The sequence below is a fragment of the Hypomesus transpacificus genome, chromosome 20, assembly GCF_021917145.1.
Source record: "Hypomesus transpacificus isolate Combined female chromosome 20, fHypTra1, whole genome shotgun sequence".
In the NCBI taxonomy this organism is placed as follows: Eukaryota; Metazoa; Chordata; class Actinopteri; order Osmeriformes; family Osmeridae; genus Hypomesus; species Hypomesus transpacificus.
In genome coordinates, this window is record NC_061079.1 from 3,626,667 (window position 1) to 3,646,568 (window position 19,902).

The window sequence follows — 19,902 nt, forward strand, 5'->3', positions numbered from 1 at the left end:
AGTCAACCAGACGTTCGACTGTTGATTACAAGGGACTGTCACTTCCGTTTTCCCGAAGCGAATTCACAGCAACCTCGTAGACAACAAGGAAGAACGCAAAAGACTAATGCTCGTGTGTTTATTAATTTGAATTATCATTTATCGTACACTCTTCTAGGGAGTGTGACCCACATCTGCATCAAGATGCCGGAACGAGAAAGTAAGTACATTATATTTGGCATTTGCATTAGAGCTAGCTAACAAGCTAGCTTTAACGTTATTATAGGTATAAGCTAGCTAACAAGCTAGCTAGTGCTAACTAGATCAACTACCGAGGGACGGCTGAAGCTATGTAGATCATGGCGATATACTCAACTTAGGGTTGAAGCAACCTAGTTTTTAACTCTCTAGGGAGTTATGGAGCTATAGCATAGCTAATGACTGTACTTCTAGCAGTTTGTGCTGAGACAGTCTAGAGCAGCTTCTCCATGGCTTCATGTGCTAACACCCATGTCTCCCTCGCAGCCGAAGCCTACTCCAACCCCCTAGCCCCCGACAACCATGAGGTGGAGGACCACCGTTCCGCGATGCAGTAAGACGAGTGTTTATTTCTCTCTGTCTGTCTTTTTATTTGAACAGCAGCGGTAATGTAGCTGGTTTAGCTGTGTTGTCTTCTGTATTTATGTTCTGAGTGACCTGAATATCTTCCCCCGTCACCACCAGGTCCAAACTGACCAATGACGACTTCCGTAAGCTGTTGATGACCCCGCGCTCCGCACCGTCCTCGGCACCACCCTCCAAGTCCAGACACCATGAGTGAGTGATGGTGATGACGAGCAGTGATAAAAAATGTGTCATAAGGGGGCCAGATGTTTCCCAAAGTTATTCTCGATGGCGCATTCATCAACCTTGTCCTTACTGTGCAAATGATCTTCAACTGCCGAATTGGGACATTTAGAAAAACTAAACGTTGGGGTGAACGGCCAAGCTTCCTGATAATGATGAAAATTAGTTATATCTGGTGTCAGTTGTTGTTAAGTCCAGGGGCTAACCTCCTCCATGCCTTTCCCAGAATGCCACGTGACTACAATGAGGATGAGGATCCAGCTGCTCGCAGGAGGAAGAAGAAAAGGTGAGCTGCGTATCTGTTACCACGGTGGCGTTCCAGCCAGATTATCCATGATGGGTTATATTTTTCTGTGAGGAACAACGGCACACCTAAATATCTGTATGACCCCCCCCCCCCCCCCCCCCCCTGTCCCCCAGCTACTATGCCAAGCTGCGGCAGCAGGAGATAGAGCGGGAGCGCGAGCTGGCGGAGAAGTACCGCGACCGGGCCCGCGAGCGCCGCGACGGCGTCAACAAGGACTACGAGGAGACGGAGCTGATCAGCACCACGGCAAACTACCGCGCCGTGGGCCCCACCGCCGAGGCCGACCACTCGGCCGCGGAGAAGAGGCGCCAACTCATCCAGGAGTCCAAGTTCTTGGGAGGTGACATGGAGCACACTCACTTGGTGAAGGGGCTGGATTTTGCCCTGCTGCAGAAGGTGAGGCAGTCGGGAGTCCGAGCCCTGCTTTCCACCTCCGCCTCCCTTTTCTCTCTCCTCCTCTCCCCTCCTCCTTTCCTCTCTCCTCCTTTTCTCGTGCTCCGTCTCCCCTCCTCCTTTCATCTCTCCCCTCCTCCTTTTCCTCTCTCCTCTCCTCCTCCCCCTCTTCCCTTCCTCCTCTTCCCCCCTCCTCCCCTCGTCCTTTCATCTCTCCCCTCCTCCTTTTACTCTCTCCCCTCCCCTCTTCCCTTCCTCCTCCCTTCCTCCCTTCTCTTGAAGTCCACTCGGCCAGTCCTCTACAAATGGAAGATAGTGTTGGTGTGATCTATGTTCATACCTGTGAAGCAGAGATGGCAAGCTAGCTCCCACTGACTTCTGCCTACTCCTTGATTAAATAGCAACTCGCAATACTACACGTGGTTTTTGAGGAGGTGCAGACGTTCTCTGTTTGGTTGCTGACCAAAGGATCCAGCGGTGTAGAGTATAGAATGAGGATGTCACGTCTGTTTCATGCGACATCGCTAAGACGACCAGCTACATTGAGGGTGTACAATTCTACAGTGGAAAACAAATATACTTGGTTCTAAAAGAATTTGAGTGGAGCCAGTACCATGCGGCGAAAAAGCGTCTCCTGCCATCTTGTCCTCCCCTCTCCCTCCTCTCCTCCTGAATTGTGTTATCATGGAGCAGAGATGGCCAGCAAGCTCCCACTGGCCAACGCCTTGATAGACTGAAAAAAAGATGGTGGTTTAGATGCCCTGCTGTCCTCACCTCCTTCCCCTCCCTCCCTCCCGCTCCTCCTTGTCCTTCTCCTCCGTCTGTCCGAAGAGTATAAATATAATCTAGGCCAGTCTGTCCTCTCTGTCCCTCCAGACACCTCAGGGGAAGACAAACAAAATCACTCAAATATAACGTAGTGCCTGAACAAGGTCTTCTCCCTGGCTCTGGAACTGCTGCTAATGTTTATCGCTACTTAAGGTTTTCTTGCCATTATTTTGACTCTTTTTAATGTACTATGTAGCTGTTGCTTGCCATGTGACCTAAGAAATTGTGAAGTCCACTTGACAAATGCAACACTTTGACTTTCTTGCATTAGGCATGATACTGATGTGTGTGTGTCTCCAGGTGCGAGCTGAGATCACCAGCAAGGAAAAGGAAGAGGAGGACTTGATCGAGAAAGTACAGAAAGAAGTCAAGTACGTTTGTCTAGTCTCTCTCTCTTTATGTATCTGTTTGTCTCTTTTTCTCCCTTTCTCTGTCCCCCTCTCTATTTGTCTGTCCCCTCACTCTGTATGTGTCTCTCTCCCATGTCTGTCTGTCTCTGTAAAACAAAATTTCCCCCACACTCTAACCCCTGAGCTAACATTACCCCTTCTTCCCCTCCCCCCCCCCCCCCCCCCCCCCCCCCCCCCCCCCCCCCCCCCCCCCCAGGAGAGAGGTGGAGCCGGAGGAAAAGATTGAGTTCAAGACTCGTATGGGTAAGTGAGCCACAGGTCTCCAGTGCGCCGCCATGTTGAGCCGGCCAGATGCTCACCTGCTGTTAGCCTATAGCTAAAGCTAGTTACGTTAGTAATGTTCTCTACAACTGGCCCGACTAGCATGTTGCTAACCCTAGCTGTGTTAGCAGGCATGTGGCTAACGCTTATTGGTTAGCATGTGGCTAATGCTAGCCACTTAGCAGGCATGTGGCTGACACTCCCTGGTTAGCTCGTGGCTAACGCCGGCAACCGTCGCGCCCCACAGGAAGGAACATCTACCGTATCCTGTTCAAGGGGCGCCAGACGGAGCGTAACGAGCTCTTCCTGCCTGGTCGCATGGCGTACGTGGTCGACCTGGAGGACGAGTACGCGGACACTGACATTCCCACCACGCTCATCCGCAGCAAGGCTGACTGTCCTACCATGGAGGTACACACACACACCTGTACACACACACACACCTGTACACACACACACATCCCGACCACGCTCATCCGCAGCAAGGCTGACTGTCCTACCATGGAGGTACACACACACACACCTGTACACACACACACACCTGTACACACACACACACATCCCCACCACGCTCATACGCAGCAAGGCTGACTGCCCAACCCTGGAGGTACACACACCTCTCACCAGAGTCTGTCTTCAAGTGTGTGTAAGTGTGTGTGTGTGTGTGTGTGTGTAACCCCCCTAGGCCCAGACCACCCTCACCACCAATGACATTGTGATCAGCAAGCTGACCCAGATCCTGTCCTACCTGCGCCAGGGGACACGCAACAAGAAGATGAAGAGGAAGGAGAAGGGTAGGCCTGTGTGTGTGTGTGTGTGTGCGTGCGTGCTTCCGGTCACACGCACTACTGCAGGCCTCAGCATACATCTATGTGTTTACCTGCAGAATACTGTACCTACTTTATATACATAGTGTGTGTGTGTGAAGAATTGATCTCTCTTTCTGTGTTTGTGTGTGTGAACAGGTAAACTGGATGAGAAGAAGGCTCCGGAAGCAGATATCAGGTGAGACCAGCTCAGACTCGCACCTTCTCTCCTAACCCTGCATGTTCCAGACCCCTGATTGGGTGAATCTCTCTCCTCCTGGCCTCCTCTCTCCTCCTCCAGCGATTCACCTTTTATTGGATGATCATTTCTATGTATGAAAAATGATCAATCCAACTTCAAAGGATTCGTATGCCGTATCCCCATTGACCAGAGACTGTGCAGTAGGAAAATGTTTGCCCTTCCTCTCCCGTGTAATCCCTTTCCACCTGGACTAAATCAAGAGGCCCACCACACCTACTAACGACGTTTCGCTCTCGAACATCGGATCATCATAATTATCACAAAAATAGAAACAACAGACAAAACCTCAACACAAGTTCCAATGTGTCTGTAAAAAAAAAAATTATATACGGAATACGAATCCTTTGAAGTTGGATTGATCATTTTTCATACATAGAAATGACACAATATATAAATATAATCCCAGATTGTACTCCAATGTCATATCTCGAAAGTAGACCACATGAATCCAACCGAGTGCAGGAAAAGCGTTTGGTAAGTAACTAGCCCTCGGTTCCCCCCGCGTTCCTCAGCATCTTCGAGGACATCGGCGACTACATCCCCTCCACGTCCAAGGCTGTGAGGGACAAGGAGAAGGACCGCCACCGGGAGAGGGAGCGAGAGAGGGACCGCGAGAGGGAGCGAGAGAGGGACCGGGAGAGGGACCGGGAGGAGGAGAAAAAGCGACACAGCTACTTTGAGAAGCCCAAGGCCGACGACGAGGTCGGTTGGCCGGCGGCGACGCCTGATCACATGAGCACGCGCGCCGTCTTTGGCGCCGCTACTGTTAATACCGGATCACATGGTCCTAGCCCCTGACGATGGAGTGACTAATGTTGTCATCTCTGTGTTTGTCCGTGTGTCTGTCTGTCTGCAGGCCCTGGAGATTGAGCCGGGTAAGCCCCTCTTCGTCTTTAAGCCTCCCCTCATACCTAACCCTCCTTGACCTATCCCTGACCCCTCTCCCTGTGTGTGTGTTCCTCTTTACAGCCCCAGTGTCTATCAAGGACCAGATCAAGCTGATCAATGAGAAGTTTGCTGGAACGACTGCCCAATGGCAGGCCGAGGAGACATATCCTTCTCGATGCTCATTGGCCAATCCATCTGTCCAGGGAGAGTGTGTGTGTGTTGGTTGGCCTGTATGTGTGTGTGTAGTGTGTTGGTTCTCCTTGACTTGTCTCCACTGCAGGTAGTCGTCGTGAGGAGAAGCAGCACCTGGGAGATTTCTTTGGGATGTCCAACAGCTACGCAGAGTGTTACCCTGCAACGTACGTCTCAGCCCGCTACAACACTAGAGCCAGACCTTTTTCTAGCTCCCTAGAACCTGACCCTGTTAGAATCAGTCCCTGCTAGAACCTTCTGGTCCATATCTAAATGTCGCATTGTTACTGAGAATTTAACTGGGGTCTCTGTTCTCTACCATGTCCTATTCTCTGGTCTCTCCCTTCTCTTCTCCCACCCCCCCCCCCCCCCCCCCCCCCCCCCCCCCCCCCAGCATGGATGACCTGGCAGTGGACAGTGACGAGGAAGTGGACTACACCAAAATGGACCAGGTCTGACTACACTTCCCACAATGCACCATACAATGCCAAAGATCCTCCAAGGTCCTTCCCCCCCCGTAGCACAGTTCAGTGTGTTCATTGGCTGTGTGTGTATGTGTTTCCAGGGTAACAAGAAGGGTCCTCTCGGGCGCTGGGACTTTGATACTCAGGAGGAGTACAGCGACTACATGAACAACAAGGAGGCCCTGCCCAAGTAATACACACACACATTGTTGACACACTATAACAAAGAGGTCCTGCCCAAGGAATGCACCCTCCTCCTTATGTGCAAAACTGCAGTAATGTGTGTTTGTGTGTGTTTGTACGCAGAGCGGCGTTCCAGTACGGCATTAAAATGTCCGAGGGGAGAAAGACGCGGCGCTTCAAAGAGACCAATGAGAAAGCAGAGCTGGACCGCCAGTGGAAGAAGATCAGCGCAGTGAGTACACCAGGATGTGATGTCATACGTAGACGTCTTGGAGGATGCGAGCTCACCACGTGCCTTTTCCTTCACAGATCATCGAGAAGAGGAAGAAGATGGAGGCTGACGGGTAAGTTCCTCTCTTCCTACCAGTCTCATCCCTCCATCTCTCCTCTTCCTGCCTCCTCTCTCATCCCTCCATCTCTCCTCTTCCTGCCTCCTCTCTCATCCCTCCATCTCTCCTCTTCCTGCCTCCTCTCTCATCCCTCCATCTCTCCTCTTCCTGCCTCCTCCTCCCCCTCATCCCTCCGTCTCTCCTCTTCCTGCCTCCTCCCCCTCATCCCTCCGTCTCTCCTCTTCTTGCCTCCTCCTCCCCCTCATCCCTCCGTCTCTCCTCTTCCTGCCCCTCTCTCATCCCTCCATCTGCATCATCCCTCCATCTCTCCTCTTACCTCTCATCTCTCCACTACCTCCAGGGATGTGATGGGAGGGAGTAGATCTAGCAGTATGGGTGTTGTAGTCCCAGTCTGGTCCTATGCTGATGTTTGGTGTTTTCTCTCTCTCCTCAGGGTCAGTGTGAAGAGGCCCAAGTACTGATAGCTCCTCCTGCACCTCCACCCCTCCTTCCACAAAACCCCGCTTGTAAATTTAGGACGTGTCAGATGTTTAGATTCTCCATTTCCAGCCTCTCCTAGTATTGCTGCTGTTATTATTATTATTATTATTAATATTACTACTACCATTAAGATACTATGTTATTTCAACATTATTCTTATAACATTTATTATACATGTTACTTCTGCTCCTGCCATTGTCGAATGTGATATCCTAGTCTGGGCTGCTCCCTCCCTCCCTCCCTCCCATGCTGAACTACAAGCAGTGAATCCAACCAGTACCTCTGATTTATTTGGCTTTAATTTTTTTAACACAACACATGATTAGGAAGACATTTGTATAGATCCAAGCAAGTTTGTATAATAAAGTTTAAAAAAAAGCCAAATATGTTGTATTACATACACTATACACATGTTATAATAAACGTGAGCTGAAAATGGCGAGTTATTTTTTTCCCCAGACCATAGCTAAGTGAAGAGGTGCGGTGGTGGAGCTGAGGAAGAGGAGGGTGGAGGTGTGACGAAGATGTCAGAGAACGGTGATCTGCTCTTCACACTCCTCCACATTGGTGCCCTGCAGACAGAGAGAGACAGGGTCACAGCTAGGCAAACAGCTAGCAAGCCAGGCAGTCAGGCTCTGTAGGCAGTCAGCCACGTCAGCAGTTAGCCAGGTCAGCAATCAGCCAGTTAGGTAAGCAGATAGCCAGTCAGCCAGCAAGATCAGTAGTGAGCCAGGTAAGCTTTCAGCCAGCCAGGTATACAGCCTTGAGGGGGAAGCAGGAGGTTAGAGGTTAAGGGTTACCTGCGGGGGTTACAGGTTAGGGGTTGCCCCCGAGGGTCAGTCTAACTCCTGGCCAGCCAGCAGAACACTCTTGACAGGGAGAAACGGAGGAACATGTGTGATTGGAGCATACCAAACGTGCTCTAGAACCTTGGTCCCAAATGCGGTGTTCTAGAACCTTAGTGCTAAACACTGTTGTAGATCCTTAGTACCAAACAGCATTCTACACCCTTGGCGCCCAACAGCTTGGTGGTTCTGGTTATTGGTGATTAGTGTGTTAGTTGAGTCTGGTGGTGACCATTTAAAACTGCCAGATCTTAGGGGTTTTCCCCCTGATAGTGTGTGGCTGTGTGTGTGTGAAGGAGAGAACTTACCATGAACACCGATGTATGATGTGTGTGTATATAATGTGTGTGTGTGAGAGAGAGAGAGAGAGCGTACCATGAACAGCAGTGTATGGTGTGTGTGAGAGAGAGAGAGCGTACCATGAACAGCGGTGTGGAGTACGATGTGTGTGCATGTATATGATATGCATGAGTGTTTGTGTGTGTATCTGTGTGTGTGAAAGTACCATGAACAGCAGTGTATGGTGTATGATGTGTGTGTGTGAGAGAGAGCGTACCATGAACAGCAGTGTATGGTGTGTGTGAGAGAGAGAGCGTACCATGAACAGCAGTGTATGGTGTGTGGGAGAGAGAGAGAGAGAGAGAGAGAGAGCGTACCATGAACAGCAGTGTATGGTGTGTGTGAGAGAGAGAGAGAGAGAGCGTACCATGAACAGCAGTGTATGGTGTGTGAGAGAGAGCGTACCATGAACAGCAGTGTATGGTGTGTGAGAGAGAGAGAGAGCGTACCATGAACAGCAGTGTATGGTGTGTGAGAGAGAGAGAGAGCGTACCATGAACAGCAGGGCGTGGTGTATGATGAGCTCGCGGGAGAGTCGGACCATGTTGGAGTTGGAGGCCGGGTTCAGGCTCAGCTGGTCGGGGAACAGAGTGGGAACAAACACCACAGCCAAGTTCTGGGCTGTCATCTTGTTATCCCCACTGTACAGCTGCACTCTGGAGAGGGGAGGAGAGAGGGAAGGCATGGAAAGAGAGGTCAATTGTCTTGAAGGTGTGTGTGTGTGTGTGTGTGTGTGTGTGTGTGTGTACAGTTTGATGTGTGTGTTTGATGTGCGTGTGTGTGTGTACTGTCTGATGTGTGTATTATTGTGTGTGTGTGTTCTTACACGTAGAAGTGTCCGCACAGCGTGTTGAGGGTGGCTCTATTATCGGTAGGAAGCTGCTTCAGGAGCTTCCTGTATGAGGCCAGCCTCACAGCCTCCACTGGCTCAGCTACACACACACACACACACACAGGTAAAGTGGTGAGATAGAGAGAAGGCGGGCCTCTAACCTCCCCCCCCTCCACCCAGCCTCCCCCCCCCAGCCTCCCACCCACCCTTCCCTAGCCTTCCTCTCCCCCCAGCCTCACCTGCAGCCTCCACCCACAGCTGTGCGTGCTGGGGGGGGATGAGCGCCTCCTGCTGGCGGACGTACATCTTGAGGGCGGCGGCCGCGTCCAGCACGCCCTGCTCGTCTGTCTCCAAGGGGGCGGAGCCCGGCGAGGCGCACAGGGCCTCCACCAATTGTCTCACCTTAGTGGCCACGCCACAGCGCCGGTACACGCCCTCCACCTTCAGACCTGAGATGAGAGAGGGGAAGGAAGGAGGAAAAATATGGGGGAGCAGAAGAAAATGCATTGAGAATCTTGCTAGGCTAGGCTAACCACGGCTAATCCTTTGACGTGAGAGCAGTCCCAGTCGCAGTGTTAGCTGTAGGTGTGTGCAAAAATGGAGCTAGCCAGAAAGCGAAATATTTGAAGGAATATAGAAAACGACCAAACAGATGTGAAAATGTTATTGACAGTGGCTGGGTATTTACAACGCGAGATTGTGACACAGCAGAAATATTAGCAGTCCCATTCTTCGATTTTCAATGGAAATGCAGACCAAACCATAATTCAGAACACAATATACACCACCTTCGAGTTAGCAACAGTAGGTATCTAGCCATGAACAGACTTCTCTCACTTATATATATATCGTTGAATAAATACAATAAAAAATAATGTGATTTAAAGTTTGCCTCTTGTGGTCAAAACGCAAAAATAGTGTAACTTCTCCCCTTCTCACCGTGCAGGGTGATGTGTGAGATACAGCGATCCACCGCAGGGGGAACCCTGCCCAGGGGGGCCGAGGGCAGCAGGGCCGCATCCCTGCCCTCCTCCATGGGTACGGTCGCCTGTGCCAGCCCCTCGAACCACGACTGGCAGCTGTGCTGTCCCTCGAACTGCAGAGAGAGGGTCCTGGAAGGGGAGAGGAGACGCTCAGGTGCTACCCTGTGTGTGTTTGTGACAGGGTCATGTGACCAGGGTCATTATGTGTCACCGACTAACCTGAGTTCCATCTGCAGCTCTATGGTGGTCTCAGAGGACATATCTGGAGAGGAGGCGCAAGGTTACACAACGTGTGAGTGCGTGTGTCTTACTGTAGCATGTGTGTGTGGTCCGTACTGTAGTTAGCGTGTGTGTGTGTGTCTTACTGTAGCGCATGTGTGAGGTGAGGGGCAGTCTTTCTCGGTGTCTCTGGGCGTCGGCGGAGTAGAGGATGATCCCGCCCCTCTGTAGCCCCGCCCACACCTCGTCGTGATGGCGGTCGCCCTCCCGGAGGGAGACCCTGGCCACGGCCTGCAGGCCCCCCAGATCAGCCTCCTCCACTGGGCCCGGGAGCACCACCTGCACACACACACGTACACGCAAATACGCACGCATTCACCCAGCCACGCACAAGCGTATATACAGCCACGCACACGCATTTACACACACAATTAGCACTAGTTCTTTACACTGACAGAAGGACAGAATTTGCCACAAATAATTTCCCACAAAGCAACGAGACATGTAGTTTCTAATGTACGTACACTATTTAATAAAATATATAATTCATGACTTATCATGGCAAAATCCTGTCATCACAGCAACTAGGCACTGGCATTTCCTTAGGTGAATAATTTATTTGAATATGAGATTCTTATGTCACATTGCCATGTTCAGTTGAGCTGAAAGTTGTTTTAGTAAATCTTTTGCTACCTTGGTTTAGTATTTTGGTGTGCTTGCGTCAGCAAGGCACACACTGTGTTATGTCACAAATATTACATGTACTTATTTATTATCTATTTTCCCAACCTAACTCAGTCACTCAGTTTTTGCACTATATAGATAATGTCGGTGTGAACATTTTCCACTTGGTCACAATTGCGTTGCTTGTATTGGATTTTACGACTTTGGATTTTTTGACTTTTAAAAAAAAGTCTAGGAAAGTTGAGGTTAAAGAAATGGTACCCTCTCTAGTTTCTGTAACTTAACTAAAAAAGCAGGCAGGCATCCAGACACAGACAGACATACAGACAGACGCGGGCAGGCAGACACACAGACAGGCCGACAGACAGGTGTACCTTGAGGATGTGTGTGAGGTGAGCCAGGAGTGTCTCTCGTATGTCTGCGCTGCACAGCAGCTTGTCCGTCAGGGTCACAATCTCAAACTCATGGTTGGACCTGCGGGATTCAAACCAACAACCTCCATCACAACACAGTGACAGTCTGTGTGTGTTGTGTCTTAGTGCGTGTGCATGTGCGCCATACCCGGCAGAGCGGTCAAACACAGAGACGACCTCTCTCAGGTCCAGAACGTCGCAGGCTGCATCGTTGTTCTCCTGGGAGAACAAGAACCGGTCCTCCTCCAGCTTCCCATGCAGCTCCTCCTCCCCTGCACACACACACACACACACACACACCAGTGTTCATTTGAGCAGATATTTCATATTTGTCTTAGACAAAAAAAAATCTCTTTATCCTTCATACAGGGCTTGAAAATGCTTCCATTTTGGTCGCATATGCTCCTGAAATTGTATCTGTGCGACCTCAAAATATATGTGTGAGCATTTGTGCAAGTTAAAATAATCGTTATGGTGCGACCCGTTTTCATTTCTTTACAAAACGCTCGCAAATTAGCCTACTGCACAGTCTGTGTCTGCTGTGAGCTGATGCAGTCTACCATTCTATCCAACGTAAATTAACCAGTTTAACTTCATCTTTACGTTCTTAACTTGAATGCAAAGTTAAAATTATCCATCAATCACTCCTTGTCACTGCGCTACGTTGTCACGTGACAGGGAGTTAACTCGCGCTAAAAGTTTGAAGAGCTGAAAAGACAATATGAACATTTTCAGTGGGTGCTCCGATATTTGGGTTTTATCAGTTAGGTGCACTAATCCTACCAAGTTAAAAAGTTCATTTCAAGCCCTGCCTTCATAGTTGTAGCCTAGTTTTAGTCGACAACAACCCAAAACATTTCAGTTATTACGTTCTGGTCAACTTTCACACCAACAGTGTGAGTTTGTGTCTCTGTGGGGAATGATGACAACTCAGGTGGAGCGTACCTGGAGTGGAGGCGGGGTCACAGGCGGGGTCAGAGGCGGGGTCACTCCTGAGCTTCTCGTGCTGATAGGCTGGGTACTCTGGAAGATAGGATGCAATGACATGACAGATTTCAGTGAAATCAGCTCACACTGTGTGTTCGTGTGTCTGTGCCTGTGTGTGAGGTGGTGTGTGTGTACATGTGTATTATTTGTATATCAGGAGGTTTACTATATTTTAGCTTATCATATAATCTATGTTCTGTGTACTTATGTTATTTCAGGTTGCTTTGCGTTGTCTTGTCCTAAGAATTTCAGAGCCCAGTCTGACCCTGTGCTGTTCTGTGCATCTGACAATAAAAGACTTGAACTCTGTACTAGTGTGAGTATGTGTGTTCTAGTGTGTGTACCTGTACTAGTGAGTGTGTGTGTGTGTGTGTGTGTGTGTACCTGTGTACTAGGGGGAGTCAGATGGCTAAGCGGTTAGGGAATCGGACTAGTAATCTGAAGGTTGCCAGATCGATTCCCGGCCGTGGCAAATGACGTTGTGTCCTTGGGCGAGGCACTTCACCCTACTTGCCTCGGGGTGAATGTCCCTGTACTTACTGTAAGTCACTCTGGATAAGAGCGTCTGCTAAATGACTGAATGTAAATGTAAAATGTACTAGTGTGAGTATGTGTACCTGTACTAGGGATGTGTACTAGTGTGAGTATGTGTGTTCTAGTGTGTGTGTGTTCTAGTGTGTGTGTGTTCTAGTGTGTGTGTGTGTGTGTGTACCTGTGTACCTGTGTACTAGTGTGTGTATGTGTGTTCTAGTGTGTGTGTGTGTGTGTGTACCTGTGTACCTGTGTACTAGTGTGAGTATGTGTGTTCTAGTGTGTGTGTGTGTGTGTGTACCTGTGTACCTGTGTACTAGTGTGAGTATGTGTGTTCTAGTGTGTGTGTGTGTGTGTGTGTGTGTGTACCTGTACTAGTGATGTGTACTAGTGTGTGTGTGTGTGTGTGTACCTGTGTACCTGTGTACTAGTGTGAGTATGTGTGTTCTAGTGTGTGTGTGTGTGTACCTGTACTAGTGTGTGTGTACCTGTGTACTCGTTGTGTCGGAGCAGCTCAGTCTGCAGGGCCTGCCCCGCCCTCTCAGCCCGTGCCAGGGGGGAGGCGACGGAGGCGGCGCCCGTGTGGACCCGGGCCCCAGAGCACAGCAGGGAGAGGGTCTCCACCACATTCGGACCACACACCACCTCACACAGCCTCTGGAGGAGAGAGAACACACACACGTCACACACCAACGCGCACACAAATACACCAGCTCACACCACCTCTGGAGGAGAGGACACACCCCACACACACACACAACATCTCAAACACACACCACTTCAGTCTGACCTTGTAGAGGAGGGCTTGGTTGGAGGCTAGCGAGTGCAGGCGTCGGTAGCGCCCCCGGCGGTACTTGGCTTGGATGAACTCTGACCTCTGCTGTACCGAGCAGTCGGGCAGGATCTGCTCTGCTGCCGGGACATTGTGACCCCACACATCCCCGCTCGCCTGGTTACCGTGGAGAACAAACAACTGGGGAGGGGGGGGGGGGGCGAGAGAGAGAGGGGGCGGGCGGTCATCATGTTGATCCTTCCCGAGTGAGCAGGCGAGGTGTGTGTGTGTGTGGGACCAGGTGAGGTGTGTGTTGGCAGGTGAGGTGTGTAAAGTGTGTGGCAGGTGAGGAGTGTGATGGAGCAGATGATGCGTGTGTGAGCCCTTCCTGTCTCACCTGTATGAGAGGGTCGGTCCAAACCTTGCTGTCCAACTTCAGACTCCTCACCTTGGAGAGTCCGATACCCAGAGACCTGTGTTGACCTGAGAAACACACACAACCCTGTCAGATAGTCAACCAACTAGCTAACCAGTTAACCGGCTAGCTAACAAAATAGTTCACCAGCTATCCAGTTCATCAACCAGCTAACAAGTTAGCCAACCAGATAACCATTTAGCCAGCTAGATAACAAAATAGTTCACCAGCTGCCCAGTTCACTAACCAGACAGTTAACTAGCTAACAAGTTAGCGAACCAGATAACCATTTAGCCAGCTAGATAACAAAATAGTTCACCAGCTACCCAGTTCACTAACCAGACAGTTAACCAGCTAACAAGTTAGCTAACCAGATAACCATTTAGCCAGCTAGATAACAAAATAGTTCACCAGCTACCCAGTTCACAAAGCAGACAGTTAACCAGCTAACAAATTAGATAACAACCAGATAACCATTTAGCCAGCTAGATAACAACACGTCAACCACATAACCAGTTAACAAAATGAACCATTCGCAACGCCACCTTACCGGCACACTCTTCACAGACGACAGCCAGCAAGTTGACTGAGGCCCACTCTGGGCTGGCACTGCCACAGTCGGCACACACTTTGTTCCAGGGGCTGGCCCAGAGCTGTAGCGCCACCTGGCTGCAGGAGAGCGCACTGCGGATCACCTGCCCCAGGCAGTCCACCCACACGGCCAGGTCTCTGGACGAGTCCGCCGAGAAGCTAGACAGGAAGAGGACTTTAAGGTGACTTTCCTGTCCAGAGACTGGTCTGATGGAGAGGACCAGGTTTGCTGGTTGGATGTCTTACGTAAGTCTATTAAGGTTGTTTACTGGATTAAACAACTCAAATTTGGCGAGGAGATATAGAGAGAAGGAGGGAAAGAGGAGGAGGGAGAGAAGGTGAGATAGAAGGGGAAAGGGAGAAGGGAGAGAGGGAGAGAGGGAGATAAAGAAAGGGGTAGAGAGGTAACGAGGTAGAGAGCTAGGGAGAGGTGGAGAGCTAGAGAGATAGCGGTAGAGGGACGTTCCAGGTCCGTACTTGAAGGTCTTGTATGGGGTGATGAGACTGAAGCTGTGACGTCCCGTTGGTTTGACTGACGCCACCTCCATGGAGACATAGGTCATACCTACACCCAGCTGGAAGTCCTGCACACACAACGTCATCCTCAGACCACACACAGATAACATCATCCTCATTTCACACACACACACACAACATCCTCCTCAGGTCACGCACACTTCATCTTCAGGTCCAACACAAGATCATCCTCTGATCAGACACACACACACACGATTATCCTCAGATCACACACACACGATTATCCTCAGATCACACACACACACACCTCCTTGTTGTTGTAGATCCAGAGGCGGTGCTGGTACACGGCAGCGTAGACGCGGCTCCGGGGGTCCTTCATGGTCAGGTGACCCTGCTGCTCGGGGGGGGCGGGGGGGTCGCGACCCCGGGACGCCAGCAGGGACGCCACCCAGCCTTCCTGCACCACTGGGCGGAGGAGAGGAGAGGTCACGACAGGACAGGACAGGACAGGAGAGGAGAGGAAGGGGGAGCACAGGAGAGGAGAGGTTACGACAGGACAGGAGAGGAGAGGAGAGGAGAGGAGGGGTTACGACAGGACAGGAGAGGAGAGGTTACGACAGGACAGGAGAGGAGAGGAGAGGTCACGACAGGACAGGAGAGGAGAGGACAGGAGAGGAGGGGTTACGACAGGACAGGAGAGGAGAGGTTACGACAGGACAGGAGAGGAAAGGGGAGCACAGGAGAGGAGGTAAGTCCCAAGTATCTCCCCGTCGCCTCCGGGAGGGAGGCGTGAGGAGAGGGGCTGTGAGCCGTGTGCTGGAGCCGGCGGCTGCGCGCCTCACCGTCACTGTGGGCCATGAACTCAAAGTGCTTCTTCTTGAAGTACACAGAGAAGCGCCTCTTCTCCTGCTTCTTCACCGTGGTCACGCTGGACACATGGAACACCACATCCGAGAACTTGTCCTACAGAGAGATACAGAGGACAATTACCGTCAGAGTATTACTGGAGCACCACCTGAATACAATTACCGTCAAAGTACTACCATAGAACTAAGAGATAACTACCAGGGTATCACTGGAGTGTAACTAGAAAACAATTACTACCAGAGTACTACTGGAGTATAGTGAGAGTACTACTGGAGCATAATGAGAGTAGTATCCGAGTACCACTGAAGTACTACCAGAGCAACACCAGCGTACTATCGAGGAACTAACCAAATACCACCTGGAGCATTGACAGAGTACCACTGAGATACTATCAGAGTGATACAAGAGAGCACCAACAGAGTTGACTCACATTGCGTTTCTTCCACAGAGACATCAGCTGTCCGTCCAGGCTGGCCCACACGACGTTGTGCCTGCAGAGACAGGGGTCAGGGGGGTCAGGGACAGGGTTCGTGAAGGAAGTGACATCGTCCGTGACGTCGGTACCTACTTGCGACCCTTCCACACGTCCAGCCAGCTGGAGCGAGACACCACGCTCTCCTTCCTCGTGGGGTCTGCCGGCCCCCCGGCCCCCCCGGCCCCCCGCTGCTTCTTGCGGCTGACGCGGATGGTGGCAGCTCTGAGAACACAGCAGACCAAGTCTCAGACAGGACAGCGGTCACCCAACCACCTAGACTACATCCAGATGGGGTTGGGGGTGCAACGGTGTGTGTGAGATGCGTATGTGCAGGTGTGTGATTGTGTGTATGGTGTTGGTGTATGTGTATGGTGTGTGTTTGTCTGTGAGTATGCTGGAGGTGGAGTGTGTGTATGGTGTGTGCATGTGTGTGTGTGTGTGTGTGACTTTTGGAGGTGGAGTGTGTGTTTGTCTAGTGTAGGTGTGCGTGTCTAGTGTTGGTGTGTGTGTAGTGTGGGGCTCTCTATTGCAGTGGTCTGGAGGTGGAGTGTGTGTGTGTATAGTGTAGGGGTGTGTGTGTGGTGTGGTGTGTGTGTGTACCGTGGGGCTTTCTGTTTCAGGGGTCTGGATGTGGAATGTGCCCGGATCAGGGGAGGGGGCGGGGCTTGTCTATAGGGAACAGGACTAACATGGACTGCGGCAGAGCTGCAACACACACAGGGTAGCGTTAACACACACACACACCAGCACCATCCACATGCACGCACCATCCACACACACACACACACACAATACAGAGGTACACCAACATACCTCACACAGACACAATATACACAAACACCCCACACACGCATCGTACACAAACAATCCAGAGACAGACACACCATCTCACACACACACACACACACACACACACACACACAGCAGACAGCTGTGTCCCTACCTGCTGTTCCTCAGCTCAGTGTTCCCCTCCCCGGGGCAGGGGGGCAGGGGCCGCGGGGGGGTGGAGGGGGCTGGGGGGCAGTCCTCCTCCCCCCCGGACGACAGGGACCCGGACCCGGAGCCGTCGCCCCAGTTAGGCACTACCCTCACATAGGGGTCAAACTCCGCCTCCGGGCTAGGGGGCGGGGAGGACTCTGCCGGGGAGGCGGAGGAGCTCCCCACGCGACGTAGACTGAGGCGGGGGACGGGGGAGGTGGGCGAGGTGGGGGAGACAAAACTCCTGGCTGTCTGGAGGATAACAGCTGCATCTGCTGAGGAGAAGAAAGAGGGAGAGGGAGACAGGCAAATAGAGAAATAGAGAGGGAGAGAAGGAGAGCGTGAAAGACAGACAGAAAGAAAGAAAGAAAGAAAGAAAGAAAGAAAGAAAGAAAGAAAGAAAGAAAGAAAGAAAAAAGAGTGAAAAGGAGCGAGGAAGGGAGTGAGTGAGAAAAACATAAGAAAGACAGACAAAGAAAGAGAGACACAAAGAGACACAAAGATGTAGAGCGCGATAGACCAAAAATTAGCTTTGACAGGTAATTGGTCTCGTCATGTCTCAGTAAGTGCGTGTGCAGAAAAAAGATGTTCACAGTGTCAAAGTACATGTGCCTGAATCGCCTGTCTTACATTCTTCCAAACCAGTTTTCAGTAAACAAGAGGGAACATTTAGTGAAGGAACTTTATGTGCTGGCGTGATAGAACCATACAGATTGTATTTACACACGTAGGAATGTTTCACTAAAGATGACAGCTAAAGCTTAGATCTTAGGTCAAGGTTGAGGCTAAAGGCTAGGAGTAAAACAAAACACAGCAGTTATCTACAGCAGCAGTCTGTCTGCCTATCTGTCTGTTTGCCTACCTGTCTGTCTGCCTACCTGCCTACCTGTCTGTCTGTCTGCCTGCCTGTGTCTGTCTGCCTGCCTGCCTCCCTTATTGTCTGATTACCTTGTTTGTCTGTCTCCCTATCTGAAGACCAGATCAGCCAGTCATTCCCTACCTGGGTGACAGGTGACAGGTGTGTACAGTTGACAACTACTTAGTACAGGTTAGAGCCACAGCCGAGCTTGACTATTGTACATGAACAGCACTAGCGTGCACTTCATGTATTCATCTGACTGTATGTTCAACCTTGCAGCCAAGCAGGAAATCACCATGTCAACAATTCCAATATTACACAATAAAAACCACAAAATCATCACATCATACCAGCCTCTAATGTCTCTTATCCAGAGCGACTTACAGTAAGTACAGGGACCCGAGGCAAGTAGGGTGAAGTGCCTTGCCCAAGGACGCAACGTTATTTGGCAGGGCCCGGATATCAAACCAACAACCTTCTGATTAATAGCCCAACTCCCTAACCGCTCAGCCATCTGACCCCCAGCTTTAACTGACAGGTACTGCAGCCATGACAATAAGCATCTTGACTCACCGTTGCTGTGACGTCCAGGGGAGGATGCAGAATTGTCCATCTCTGGGGACAGGACGGCACTGTAAAGGAAGAACAACACACACTGGGCTGAGGAGAGGAGAAGAAAAGGAGAAAGGGAGAGAAAAGGAGAGGAGAGAGAATAAGAGGACTATAGAAGGGAGAGAAGGAGAGTCTGACCTGTCAGTGGAGGTCTGTACGGTGATTCCAGAGCGTTTGTACCGGTTGCGAGGCTTAGGCACTGGGACCGGCAGGTCCGTATATAACTCTGAGGACATCTGAAGGGGCACACACACACACATATCAACACACACACAAACACACCACCATGGACACACACCTACTCAAGGTATTATTAGACATTAAGTCTTACATCAGAACCGGTCTGTTCTCTAACCTCATAGCTCAATCATGCATTTCATGAAACTTGAATATGTTTGACAATAAACTTGAATTTGAGCTACTACCACTAAACTGGAATGTAGTCCTGTAGGGGTGAGTCATATGAAAAATAAATAACTTCACGCGGGACGGCTTGGCAACAAATTACATTTAGAAAATATTATACCAAAACTGGGATCCAACCAGCAGTTCAGTGACATAAATAATCACTGCATGCGCTGCTTAAGGTGTTCAAAGGTGAAAACACGCTGATAGTAGGTCACATGAGCAAGTTAGTAGCATGAACAAGGAAAGTAATAAACATCAGATACAATATAAACAAACAATTACACACACTTGTGTGATCGATATAAGAATAAAAACGGTTAAAAAAAAACGTTTAACTTTCACATGTATACACACAAAAACCTTTTGACTTGTAAATCAGACGTTTACCTCGTCGGTTGCCGCGGTGTATTGGTGTAGAAATGACCACCACGGTAGTTCAGGGAGTTCTAAGATAGTCGTATATATATATACTGCTGTTCAGTTGTGCGTCAGCGGTGTGTTTTGTTCACGTGAAACTGCATTTCAATCTTACCTGGTTGTGATATCACACGTCCATGCGTTGCACCTGTATAACCAGTTGAACAGGTGTGTTATGGGAAAGAGGCGGGTGTGCGGGCAGGGGACAACCTCGGGGCACGGCATAAGTCTAAATAACAGTAGCTTATCTAATTATATCCTTCCGGGAGCACACCGAATCATTTGGCGTTTTACCTTGCGGAGAAGATTGGTCATGTCACGTAGCGTCACCATCAGCATGAATGTCACTCGCCTCATATCAAATCAAATCAATTTGTATTGTATTTCTTATTTAAGTAAAGGAAAAATTCATAATTATTAATAATAGGTACAGAAACACAATTTGTTTTAGAGATACCCTACTTCTAGCGAAAACATGTAGGTTAGATTCAGTTTATTAGCTATAATTAATAGCTTCCTTCCATGGGGTTCTGGGGATGGAGGTTGCCA

The 19,902-nt window shown here is 50.2% G+C and overlaps 2 protein-coding genes across 4 annotated transcripts; one reads left to right on the top strand and one right to left on the bottom strand.

Moving 5' to 3' along the window:
- Nucleotides 1-33: 33 nt before the first annotated feature.
- On the top strand, nt 34-7,222 carry ik (IK cytokine). The gene is made up of 19 exons (XM_047043065.1): nt 34-199; nt 505-571; nt 703-795; nt 1,052-1,111; nt 1,246-1,528; nt 2,654-2,724; nt 2,960-3,006; nt 3,272-3,435; nt 3,710-3,818; nt 3,990-4,029; nt 4,605-4,794; nt 4,949-4,967; nt 5,062-5,143; nt 5,256-5,339; nt 5,567-5,624; nt 5,738-5,826; nt 5,943-6,051; nt 6,129-6,163; nt 6,603-7,222. Exons 1-19 carry the CDS (start codon nt 184-186, stop codon nt 6,628-6,630), a joined length of 1,644 nt encoding a protein of 547 aa, XP_046899021.1. The 5' UTR covers nt 34-183; the 3' UTR covers nt 6,631-7,222.
- Nucleotides 6,931-19,465, bottom strand: LOC124482621 (arf-GAP with Rho-GAP domain, ANK repeat and PH domain-containing protein 1). 3 transcript variants are annotated; one of them, XM_047043045.1, is made up of 25 exons: nt 19,324-19,465; nt 18,667-18,764; nt 18,490-18,548; nt 17,023-17,332; nt 16,680-16,784; nt 16,173-16,301; nt 16,035-16,095; nt 15,580-15,700; nt 15,045-15,202; nt 14,738-14,844; nt 14,220-14,419; nt 13,652-13,737; nt 13,273-13,455; nt 12,971-13,139; nt 11,910-11,987; nt 11,113-11,236; nt 10,926-11,025; nt 10,014-10,206; nt 9,868-9,910; nt 9,605-9,777; nt 8,905-9,114; nt 8,660-8,765; nt 8,327-8,489; nt 7,450-7,518; nt 6,931-7,221 (listed from the first exon to the last, which is right to left on the bottom strand). In XM_047043045.1, the coding sequence occupies exons 2-24, from the start codon at nt 18,762-18,764 to the stop codon at nt 7,486-7,488; spliced, it is 3,009 nt and encodes a 1,002-aa protein (XP_046899001.1). In that variant the 5' UTR covers nt 19,324-19,465; the 3' UTR covers nt 6,931-7,221; nt 7,450-7,485. The 3 variants fall into 3 exon arrangements, with proteins under 3 accessions (XP_046899001.1, XP_046899000.1, XP_046898999.1); XM_047043044.1 differs by lacking the exon at nt 7,450-7,518 and having other exon boundaries at nt 17,023-17,329; nt 19,324-19,464; XM_047043043.1 differs by lacking the exon at nt 7,450-7,518 and having other exon boundaries at nt 19,324-19,464.
- Nucleotides 19,466-19,902: the final 437 nt, after the last annotated feature.

Coding starts and splice junctions, on each gene's coding strand:
- LOC124482621 (XM_047043043.1), bottom strand. CDS start 18,764: ATGTCCTCAGAGTTATATACGGACCTGCCGGTCCCAGTGCCTAAGCCT. Junction 16,096..16,172: donor GACGTGTGGAAGGGTCGCAA/GTAGGTACCGAC, acceptor CTGTCTCTGCAG/GCACAACGTCGTGTGGGCCA. Junction 10,207..10,925: donor ACCTCACACACATCCTCAAG/GTACACCTGTCT, acceptor GTGTGTGTGCAG/GTGGTGCTCCCGGGCCCAGT.
- ik (XM_047043065.1), top strand. Junction 3,819..3,989: donor GATGAAGAGGAAGGAGAAGG/GTAGGCCTGTGT, acceptor GTGTGTGAACAG/GTAAACTGGATGAGAAGAAG. Junction 4,030..4,604: donor GCTCCGGAAGCAGATATCAG/GTGAGACCAGCT, acceptor CGCGTTCCTCAG/CATCTTCGAGGACATCGGCG.